The sequence below is a fragment of the Electrophorus electricus genome, chromosome 24 (assembly GCF_013358815.1).
Source record: "Electrophorus electricus isolate fEleEle1 chromosome 24, fEleEle1.pri, whole genome shotgun sequence".
In the NCBI taxonomy this organism is placed as follows: Eukaryota; Metazoa; Chordata; class Actinopteri; order Gymnotiformes; family Gymnotidae; genus Electrophorus; species Electrophorus electricus.
This window is the reverse complement of record NC_049558.1, coordinates 3,137,501-3,149,959: the sequence shown is the minus strand read 5'-3', so window position 1 is coordinate 3,149,959 and position 12,459 is coordinate 3,137,501. Positions and strand designations below refer to the sequence as shown.

Here is a 12,459-nt window from a genome sequence, read left to right as displayed (position 1 = left end):
TACTTCTATTTTTAAAACTTTTTTATTTTATTTTATTTTTTTGTATGAACATTTTTGTAATCAGTGTTATACATCTGGCTTTTCCATGGGGTGCAATGTGAGATTACTGACAATTAAACTCATTACAATACAAAGTACAGTCAAAAAGATGTACTATAATATGGTAACAGCTGAAAAAACCCTTTTGTATTCATTATATAGTAGTCTCCAAAACCGAGGGAGTGCATTATGTCCAAATCCCTGCTTTATGTTTGTGGAAATGCATGTGTGGTGTTGGGTTTCCAATGTAGACCTATTTGTCTACAACAAATCATTTGTAAAGGTATTTGTGAAAGAGGGGTAGTCTTGAGGATTTATTGTATTCACAAGCATTTTCTACCTCAGTAGGCTATACCATTCTTTTGGTTTTGTAGTATCATTGACCTTAAGCCTCTGGTTCCTCTTGCTTTGTCAAAGGTCAACACACCAGCAATTTCTTAAAAGCTTTCCTGAAACTGTCGTCCAGGAACGCATAAAGGAATGGATTGAGGCAGGAGTTAGCATAGCTTAGGCCGGTGATAAGGTAAGAGATTCCGATAACCAGCGGGGTAGTGGGCAAGTCTGTGGTAAGGGCCACCACCGTACTGAGGTGGAAGGGGGTCCAACAGAATAAGCACACTGCAAGGACTATGAAGACCATCACAGTTACTTTCTTTTTGGCTTTATCCAGGGCCTTTCCATTCGAATTCAGGCGCGTATGTCGCAGCTTGTATAGCATTACGCTGTATACAACACATATTGTGGACACAGGTATCACAAAGCTGAGGACCAACGTATAGATCCGACTTGCTTTAAACCAGAACATCTCCGGGTTTGGGAAACTTAGCACACAGCTTTTCCGCTTCTCCGTGTCGTCGGGAGTCACGTAAATACCGGCAAAGAAGGTAAAGGGCATGACGATGAGGATTACGAAAGACCAAACACAGACGCTGACCGTCTTGGCGAATCTATACGTCCGGTGAGGCATCCGTTTGGAGTGCAGAGCGGACACAACGACCAGGTAACGGTCGACGCTCATGGCTGTGAGGAAATAGATACTGGAAAATATGTTGTAATGGTCTATAGAAAGGATCACCTTGCACAGAACTTCACCAAAGGGCCAATAGTTCAAAAGGTGCTCTGCTATGTTGATGGGCAACACCAACGTGAAAAGGTCATCAGCAATTGCCAAATTTAGTATAAACATATTGGTGACAGTTTTCATTTTAGGGGCTTTTAGGATAACATAAATGACGGCTGTGTTGCCTGTAAGCCCTACAGCACAAATAATCGAATAAACCACCGGCAGCCAGATGTAAATGTCAGGATACAGAATCCACGGCGAGGACGTACAGCTGGATAGGTAATAGTTAGACAGGTTGCATAGAGGTTGCGTATCTCCGGAAACAGACATATTATCCATTTTCAGTACAGCAGTGGAGAGGAAACTGAGAAAGAATTAGAACAGATATTTAACATAGAACTTTATACGCATTTTTTTTCGCATGCTCTGGATAGCTGTTATTTCTAGTTATTTAAATTACACATTGAACTACAAGCGATTCTTTACATTTAGACCGCGGACCGCAGTTAAACTGCATATCATTCAGTAAAATAAGAAATCCGTTCGCGTGTCACACAGTTAAACGTGTACTCAGGTTTCACGTATTTGATTCTGTATGCTTAATGAAACAAAAACTAAACTAGCGCAAAAATGTGCTAAACAATGTGATGTGGGCTATATTTGGATAATATGAGTGATGCAGTTTGGCGCATGTTATTCAGAAGTAGCTGGTATGAAGCTTACCTGTAAAGTTCGGGAGAACAGCGATCGCGGCAGTTCTGTTCCTCTACCTCCGTCAGAGTGGTATTAGGTATGAAGAGAGCTTGTCCTATACGCTACTAGTGGCACATTATAATCAACTACTAGTGGCATATAAGCGACTAGATGTAATCTTAATCAGCGTGATTGTGTGGCCCAGTGGGATAGTACACTACTTTTGTTAGACTCGTATGAGACTTTGCCGTATGGAATACCCCCCAATCATAGTAACAATATTGTTCATTCCAGCAATCCAAATGTCATGACAGAATATGATGACCGATTATACTACTCAACGTCCAGTAGCCTTAGATTTTGAGAAATGTTTATGAAAATGTGCTATCTGCAATTTTTTTGTTTGCTTATACAGGATTATTTATGCAGGGAATTTAAAAATTGCCTACAATTCCTGAACATCACCTCTGGACATATTTTAATTTCACAAATAATATAAAGGACAACATAGGCCTGTAATTCATCTAAGGCAGATTTTATATTCCACTGTTATATGTGAAACTGATCTCCATTAAAACTAGTGCATAGTGCTATTTTTACTATTACAAAATAGTCAAGTCAGCCAGGAGAAATTTACAGAAAGTGGGTCTTAAGAACCAAAGCAGAATCTGTCCTTCTTTATCTTTTTTTTACATGTTCTTGGCTATCTTGGCTACCTGGTATACAGAAAAGTGCATGAGTGCATGATTTAAAATACTTTTTTTCAGAATAAATCATGATCCATTAGGTAGGCTCTAGCAGGATGGACAGTGCATACACTGTATTTACACAGTGATTTAAAGCACCTTTGTCACTATCAATCATAATCCATTAGACACACCAAAACATGCTGTCAATAAATGGTACATATATTCACATACAGTTTATAGAAGTGAACAATTATTGATCAATGTCAAGAAAATGTTTGCCTAAAAGCTATTGCAAAAAAAGCCCTTCTGATGTTACAGGCAAGTACATGCATGTTTGAATGTCTGGTCTTAAGGCCATATAATTTTAGATACATATAGTGACTTTACAAACCTTAAACTCTTCATCAGTTGAAAATGGAGGTGTCTGGGGACTATAATATTTGGGAGTAGAGACTGGGGGTGGTGAAGTAGGGTGGAGGCGTGAGCCTTGTCTGATACACTGTCTGCCTGTTGTCTGCCTGTTATTCCACACTTGCTATTTTTTTCTGTTCCAAGTTCAGAGTCTAGAACAGCCTGTTAGCTTATGTATGGATACCAGACTTGCAAAAAAGTGCTGTGCTGAAATGTTACACAGGGATGATGGAATAGAAATATCACAAAAATATACGAGCTACTACCAGGAAGCAGCGTGGGGCTCTTGAAATATTGTTGTCAAATTGCTGCCAATCTTGTAACAGCAACATCTCATAGTGTCTCAGAATAATGCAAACAACAGTGCAATCAACTTGCTTTGCACTGTGTTGAAAACACAATGCACAGATATGTCTGTATCTATACATAGCCTTTTTATGTCCAGTCAGATGTGTTTGTTGTTTGGGATTGACATGGCTTATAGCACATTCATGGTGCGTGAAAGATTTCACTTGATAAAGCCACCAGAAGAGTGTCATGGTGCGGCGGATAAGAAATATGGAGATGAAAATGGAAACTGGATACAAAGGCCACTTTGAATGTATAAGGGAACAAATGGAATCTAGGATGACTGATGGGCAGAAAAGCACCACTACATGTGTAAAGTACACCAGAGTGCTTGAGAAGGATATTGACCTGACATGGTGAGGGGGGATAAGTGTTTCAGAGCTGCTAGGTCGTTTCCTGTTTGTTCCTATTTTACAGCATTAATGCAGCTGTATATATTACGTGCATGTTCATCACTTCAAGTGACATGCAATATCGTGATTAAGTGAAGAATTTACTTTAGACTTTGCTTAACAGTAACACATGGTCAGGATCATAAAAAAATACCCAGTATTCATCATATTAAAAGGTAGTGATGAAAAACAAGCCAAGATATCTGCTCTTTGGATTGGATGGCTTGACATGGCAGACGGCATATGGAGAAGTCAACAAAGAGCTTGCATATTGCACGATGTTTATGATCGGGTTATACAGGTGCCATTGTAACTCTCAAAATAACTTTGTCCAGGGTCTGGTGATTTTGTCTCTTCCATAACCCTAGCAAGTACTTTTTAATAATGAAGCAGTTAATTACTAATGAAGAATTTTGTGTTATGAAACAGAGGCCATTGCAAGTAATGAGTCATCAATGAAAGGAAACAGAGTGAGGGAAACTATGAGACAAACACTCAAATGGATAATTGAAACACATCATTCCAGATGGTGGAAAACCAAGCATCCTTATGCTCATCACTGAAGATAGGGTTTCAAATGGATATAAGCTGGAAACCTTTCTACAATTATTTTTGGTCTTATAATTATTTATGAAAACAAAAACAATCACTAATTTGTCTATATTAATCCTTTTGTGTATTCCTGACCATTCTGACAATAATTCAACATACATACTGAGCAAAAAAAAAAAAAGAATATTTATTCTGAAATGTATATTTATCTTCTTTATCTATATTTCATGCCCCTATTCATGCTCCCTTCCATGCTACAGCACTCAGCAGGAACAGTCTGCAGACTGCTGTCTCTGTATCGTCACCACCTCCTCACCATCTCTTACTCCAAGCCTTTGTAAGGGAATCATTAAGGACTTGTATATCTACCATTCAGTTTGCCCCTGTAGTTTGTGAAGCCTCACACTAAGCGCGGTGACTTCCTGGCCTCTTGATCCCTTTCTAACGCAGTGTCTGCCTGTTATTCGACCCTTGCTTGTTTACTCCTTTTTCCAAGTTCATTCTGATCCATTGAAGGCTGCTAGCCTATATATCAACCCTTAGTCTCTGAATTATGCCTAACCTGTAGTAAACTCTTCTCACACTGATTGACTTTAACATGTCTTCCGACAGCGCCACCATTAAAAGAATCCTGCACATGCATTCAGTCTCACCCGAATCACTTATGGCTATTACATCTAATGCTGATGTGTCCATTTGCAAAAAGCAACCCCCAAAAAGCGCATGCCACGCTGCCTAGGGGCAATCCAATGTGAATGTAGCATTTGGAGGTAAACATTCATTATTTTTTCCTAGGGAATAGTAGAACTTCAGAACATAAGCACCTCATGAAGACGCATACTGTGCCATGTGCTTTCTTGTTAAGTATTCTATCATAAATGACAATCAAAGAGCTCTACAGTAGACAAAACATTGCACTTACACTACAGTACACTGAATACTTCTCTCTGCACTGTTTACTGCTTTTATTGTGTGTTTGTTCCAATAGTATACTGTATACTGTATATTTTTATTAAGTAAGTCAGAAAAGACTGAACCAGCATGTCCATATGGCTAGACTGCCATTGCCACAAATCTTGTCTGCATCCACCAAGCGTTAGACACATCGCAAATAATTAAATCTCAGACTTCCCCAACATTCCATCCCCTCTTTTCCCAAAATAAAAGCACTCCCCTAATGTGCTATTTACATAACACTTTGTTGTTGTTGTTCAACTGTTTTCTAAATGTAGGAGTAAATTAGACTTCTGGAGCCAGAGGCTCACTCCATACACAATAGATATGGAAATGCAGTAGTTTAAGCCTTATCGATCAGTCACACGAATAGAAACAGCCTTGATCTCTAAGTAGTATTGTGGTATCTTTTCTTCATTGCAGTCATATTCTTCCAAAACATGGCTAATGATGCCTTTTTGTTTGTGTGTTTGTTTACAGTTCTTTTGATTCAGTGACTCTAGCAAGTGATTAGTTATTTGTGCCCATGTTGCAGGAGTGATTTTTTTAACAACTAAAAGAACTGAAGCAATGTCTGTTGTAATGATAAGGTGCTCATGTCACTGTTGAAAAAAATATATGTAAATTTTTCTTTGTAATGGCTTTGTTGTTGTTTTGATTGTACCATAAAGGAGGTGGAATGATGTGAGGTAAGCCTAGTTCTTTGTAGTAATGTATAGAAACAGTTACTAGTTTATTACTAAACAGTTGGCATGTCTTTGCTTTAAGGTTGTTTTGCATATCATGCAGGACCTAACATGGACATGCAGGATGTATGGTTTATGAAAACGCTGCATGCTCTGCAAGCATTATGGCAGTGGGCTGTATGTTGGAGAGGTGGGGACTAATAAAAAGCAAATGTAGGATATGATGTCAAAGGCAGAATGTACTCTGAGCTAACACAAGCCAGATGGGGACAGAGTCCAGGCCTGGAGATCTACTCAGTTATTCTATAAATCCAACCCTGCTTCATAGTGGTCATTCATCAGGAGTTGGCTTATAATACCAAATAACTTTACAAACACAGATTCAATCTGTTGAACATAAAGAAACAGAAACATGCATTAAGGGATTTACAATGAAAACATTTTATGATTCCCTTTATGTGTGATGTAATAAAGATATTATCTGATGAGAATTTGTAACAAATGTCTAATGCTTCCCTGGTTATAATGCTCTGGATGCAACACTTTCACTCTCATTGCCTGCTGTTTTTCACCTCTGCCTGCTTTTGAGATAAACAAGCTATTAAAACTGAAAAACAAAACAAGACTACAGCTTCAGTAGAGTGAGTGTGTTCCTGGAACATGGTGAAAAACAGGAGTACCGGAGTAAAATCTTATTTTCACAGGTAACTGATGTTGTACATCTGAGCCTTTATCCCTTTCTGAATGAGTGCAACTTTAATCACTGAAAAGCAATGGCACAATGTCACAGACAAAAACATGTGTCTTGCTGGGAAAAGAGAACTAAGTGTTAAAGACACTTTGGAAGAATAGTAGCTATTCATAAGACTAAAATTGGCTGGTGACAATTGATGCAAACATTAAAGGTCCAAGCATTAAGCAGACTCAAATTAGAATCTGTTTGTTACGGTGAAAAGAGATTGTTTTGGAGATTGTTTTGGAGTCCTGATATTTTTTAAAGAAAAAAATATTATTGGTGCATGACTGTAGCTTGACAGAGATAAATGCAGCTGAACAGCATCCATTATCTGCCTGTAACTTACCACTTTACTACCAGACCAAGCAAACATTTTCTGTCATATTGCAGTAATTGCCTGTGCTGCCATAAGCACCTCTCTGAACACTCATCCTTTCTGAGATACATTTCTTCTTTCTGACCAGCAAGAAGTGCTTTGTAATGTGTACCGAAGCTTTATTCAAAAGATGGCCTGTAATCCTTCTACTGAATTAGAGAAGCGCAACACTTTGGAGAGCATGAAGGTGACTGCACTGGTTCTTTGAGAGAACTACGCTCTGTGGGTGGAAGGTAAGAGCAATAATTGGTTGGTTAACAAAAGTGGTATGTAATTAGTTTACTTGGGATTTAAAAGGAATTTAAGCCAGAATTAAATGCTCACACCTTCACCTGCAAGTCTCAGAGGGTCTCGGAATGAGGAAGAATGACGTGTGAATTTGTCATGGTTCACAAAGTTGTTAATGTTAGCTAGAGAAGCACTTTTGTAAAGGAACACTGGCCATCTTTGTAACTTTCATCTGAATTACATTCTGATGAAGCAAAAGAAGAGAGGCACTAAATGAAATCAGGTTGTGACAGAGGTTAGGGAGATGAAATCTCAACAGAAACATATTTAATGGGTCAATGCCAAGGTCAGGGTGTCTTTGGAATTTTATTTCGTTTATTAAATAACTATTCTTGACGCTGTTTAAGGTGTTTACAAGATGAAGCAGAATGGAAAATGTATCCTGATTCAAGGAAGTTCAGCCTTTAAACAGCATATTCACATCATTAACTAGGAATACTATGAATAATGCAAAGAACAAGATTTATTTCTTTTTCAGGGAATGTGTATTGGTGATAGTATCAGTGTTTCCAAGATATAAATGGATATGGAGGGATTTTTTTTGAGGAGATGTGTATCTGAAGACACTGAAGACATTTTGCCAATTACTTGAGCTGGAGTTCATTAAGTATATTTAGTATTTTATATTAGATAGGTTTCTCTCAAATCCCAAAACCAATAGTCTTTGTCTTCAGACATCACCTGGAATATCATTACCGAGAACATTACATTTTTGGTGCTCAATTTTTCACACAACTTTAAATATAAGTCATACAAACAAAGTCTTAAGTAAATTTTGGATTTCTAGTAAAATTTGTTTATATAATATCCTCAGGTTGTAAAATGAGCTTTTCATGATGAAATCAGTCATGATGTCACGCTTTTACTTCTGTCATTTTCTTTTTTATCTTTGGAATATTTTTCAAAGATAAAAGGAGAAGGATGTACCAAATATTAAATTTGTCTCTTAAATCTACTGTAATTTAACTGCCCCTTCTGTTCAATTACAAATATGTTACTAATATGCAAAGGCTACAAATTAAATCATTAATATTCTCCAGAATGTCCTTAGTGAATGTCTGATGGAGCTTCCAATCACTCGAGAGTAGAAAACAGAATTTTGTAATTTAGACAATAGGTTGCTTGTGGTAATAAGATTATTCATTAAATGATCTTGTGAAATAAAAGAAATTAAAGTAGTCGATGGAATTGGCTGCTTCGTGTATTTTTTACAAGGTCATTTTAAATTAGAAGTTTCAGATGTAAAGTCAAATAAAGTCATAAACAAAGCTGTGGGGAGCGAAAACACATTGCAATGCTGTCTGAATATAAGTGTTATTTTTTCTTTGATTTTGATAATTTTATTATAAAAAAAGGTAAGCAAAATGAAGTGTCACCCCTTCAGCTTGATTCAAAAGATTGAAATCACTCTCAAAAGTTCATGTCATATTGCCATAGTTACTAGGGTGGATTCAGTTAATATCACGGTGACCATGGTGATTCATCACTGACTCACACTGAGGTCTCCACTTCACAGATAAAATTAATGCAAGTTACATCGACATACTAATTTGCTGTGATGAAAGAGAAATATGCTGTGTAACTGCAGAATGAATGGTCATGAAGACTGAAAGTCCTCAGCCTGTGCTCTAATAACAATGTCCACCTAAAACTGAGGGACAAAAATAACATTCAACTTGTTCCTAGGGAAACAGGATTCAGGCACATAAAGAAACTGATAGTATTTTCACTTTCTTGCAAGTCTGGCCTTTTTTTATTACAATCAATATCATAAGTGTAGACATCTCACTACTGACAACACAATGCATTTTTCTTCCCAGTGTTCACACAATTGCTACATGTTTATGATTAAAAGCCAATTTGACAGGATTTGATTAAGAGGAAGTGAAAAAGCAGGTGGACTAGGTGGTACTCAGGTCTCTGTTACTCTGTTCACTGTTCACTGTTCTCTGTTACTCTGTTTTCTGTTACTCTGTTCTCTGGTACTCTGTTCACTCTTCTCTGGTACTCTATTTTCTGTTACTCTGTTCACTGTTCTCTGTTACTTTGGTACTCTGTTCATTGTTCTCTGGTACCCTGTTCTCTGTTTTCTGTTACTCTGGTACTCTGTTCACTGTTCACTGGTACTCTGTTTTCTGTTTCACTGTTACTCTGTTCACTGTTCTCTGGTACTCTGTTTTCTGTTACTCTGTTCATTGTTCTCTGGTACTCTGTTTTCTGTTACTCTGTTCACTGTTCTCTGGTACTCTGTTTTCTGTTACTCTGTTCACTGTTCTCTGGTACTCTGTTTTCTGTTACTCTGTTCACTGTTACTCTGTTCATTGTTCTCTGTTACTCTGTTCTCTGTTCTCTGTTGATATAAACTGGAGATACATCTCAAGTCATGAGTCTAATCCATTAAGTGCAGTCAGTTTGTGTTGTTCCCGCAGTTATGTGCCATGAAGATCCATGAAACTGCACTTTTGTACCACATGCCTGCATTCTTTAGAATAGACACTAAACTCTATATAAACTTGCCTTACCTTGTCTTTTTCTATCTCTCCCTCGCTTTCTGTTATTTGTTTTGTGCATCTCTCCAGCAGGGGGTGATGAAGGTAAATGTTCAAAATCTAAATGAAAGACACTGCAGGTTGCAAACAAATGTAAAAATTGTAAGTAGGACATGATGTGAATGTATGTGCTTTAGAGATTAAACAGAAGCCCCTCTGTTAAGATTACTAGTTAAACTGAAAAACCTAAATAAAACTCCCAGTCATGCAGTCATAATATTACAACCATATTCAGATGTAGTATTTGCTATAATATATGACATTTATATTATAAATGACATTTATATTATATTATAAATTTATGACATTTTTGTGGCAGTGGAATACAGTGATATTGACTTGACAGTGTATTAAACCAATAGTCTCTCATCATGAACAACCCTCAGTCTTCACTAGGCTACTATGCCCTTAATAAACTACTACATACTCATATGAAACACCATGAACCTTAACGATCAGACAGAGGGCCACATATTTCTCCTTTCACTGGCAAGTATGAGTTACACATGACTTTATGATCTCAGTAAACTCTGTCTCTGAGGTTAGAGATGTGTCAGGTGAGGGGTCAGATGTCAAGCTTGTTTGATTACCACAGCAAGGTCGTAAACCGTGTGAACCATGTGCTGTGCTGCTTCAGTACTAGAGCCTATAGATTTCCAATAGGCAGAAAATGACCAGGGGGACTTTCAATATAATTACTATGTCAGAAATATGCCAGAATACTGACATGTCAGAAATCAGGTTTTATGTTTTGATGTAATGGTTTTAAATATTTGTTGCACATTTATGTATTATTTTATATAAGACTAAGAAGTTTCTAAATGAATGATGATCAATCGCTTGATTTTTTTTCAGCCTACTAATTTTCTATATGGACATGTCAGAGGAACTGGAATGGGAGAGAGAATGGAATGAGAGAAAGACTGGAATAAGAGACTGGAATGAGAGAAAGATGAATGAGAGAATGGAATGAGAGAAAGACTGGAAAGAGAGAGAGTGGAAAGGGAGACAGACTGTCAAAAGCTACTGAGCAAATTTTATTAGTACTTTGCCCTTCCATTACTCTGCATTCTTATAAATGTTTTTCTTGGCGTATTTCATAAGACATTGCGAACTTAAAATGAAGTCTGTGTTATCACTGCACATCCATGCTATTCACCTTCTCACATTAGCTCTCCCAAATCAGTCACTGGAAGGCCCCATGCCACTTAAATTCCTCTCTAAGTACCATGGTGGAGCTTCCATGTTCCTTTGTGCTGTCTTTATGGTGGAGCACTCATTGAGCGGCCCTGCTGTCTCTGTGCCCAGGCAGTGTCTCTTTCCTTCCTCATTTTTCTCTTTCTTGTTCCTCACACTCTGCTCCTGAAGCATATGCAACAGGCCAGCACTCTGCTAATTATAGGGTCTCTTTTGTTTCGGGGTATCTCCTTTTGCTGCTCCTGTTGTTGTCTGCATTGTTGGTGGAGTATCTCTAAGAGTCCTGCCATCCCAACAGAAGGTTTTTATGGGCTCCTTAATGAGTTTACCTCGGGTGGTCTCTCCTGTAGCACACCACCTCTGACTCCCCGCATTGCCCAGACTGAGCTGAGCCAGATTTCAGCTGCTATGCCCTTATCTCACCCGTCCAGCTAACACGAGGGAGTAAATGCATGTGAATGTATGTGAAGTTGCCTGTGTGTGAGGACACACACAGTTCCATTAAAGTAAAAAAAAAAAAAAAGTGTAATGGGAGTGGTTTCTGTTAGATATCTGTCTGTAGCTTTCACAACACAAATTAACCCAAACCCCCCCAGTTAGTAATTATGGCAGGGTACTTCTAACCAGATCTGAGTTTTGTGAGATTTAGTGGTTATTCACTGTTGTTGTCCAGACTTGTAGCTCCAGCAATGAACACAAATGTATACAAACCCCGAGTCTTGCTGTCCGGTAAGAAAAACACCAACACACCCCTTGATACCTCTGTGGTAAAATATTGATTTGTGAGGGTGTATAGCAAAACTGCAATGCATTGATGAATCCACTGTTAAGTAATGCTGATAACACTGCATTTTATATTTCAGTCTCTTGGGAAAGTGGCACGTGTGCAATAGAAATAACTAGAAGATAGGAGTTGACCTTAAATAATGCCAAATGAAACTGCCTTAATCTCCCTCAGGGGTCATCCCTTCACCAGCACCTGCTCCTGTGGAAGCAGAAAGCAGGAGGTCACAGGGGTCATGAAGTCTGTGTACTGCATACCTCCTGAGGTCAGGAGTCACGCTATGGTCATCATAGCTCTCCTAGAATGACGCTGCAACTCTGTGCTCTGTTGTAACAGGACCTGGAAGGAGAAAACCCCCGTCTGACCCTTGTGGTCACTCAGATGTCCTTATTATTGTGGAACATAATGGCAGTGTGCAATGTGCAGAGCTGTTCCATTAAATCATAATTAATAAATACACCTAAAAATTAATTAACAACATCTTGCTTGGTTTTAATTGACAGATCTGATCTTTTTACTACAGAATGCTGGTTAATGCAGGCCCCATTAGAGACAACATGTGCTTTTTGTACTGTTGTTGTTGTTGTGTTTCCCTTAGAATAATGATTAAATGAAAAGTTGCAGATGGTGAGTGATTATGAAGTATGAATGGTAATTTTCACAGCAACAAGTCTGTGGTTGATGTCTACAATATCTCCCCAT

At 38.1% G+C, this 12,459-nt stretch overlaps 1 protein-coding gene across 1 annotated transcript; it reads right to left on the bottom strand.

Moving 5' to 3' along the window:
* Positions 1-392: 392 nt before the first annotated feature.
* Positions 393-11,347, bottom strand: LOC113581960 (neuropeptides B/W receptor type 2). Its single transcript, XM_027017451.2, has 4 exons — positions 11,303-11,347; positions 11,005-11,138; positions 7,283-7,360; positions 393-1,346 (listed from the first exon to the last, which is right to left on the bottom strand). The coding sequence occupies exons 1-4, from the start codon at positions 11,345-11,347 to the stop codon at positions 458-460; spliced, it is 1,146 nt and encodes a 381-aa protein (XP_026873252.2). The 3' UTR covers positions 393-457.
* Positions 11,348-12,459: the final 1,112 nt, after the last annotated feature.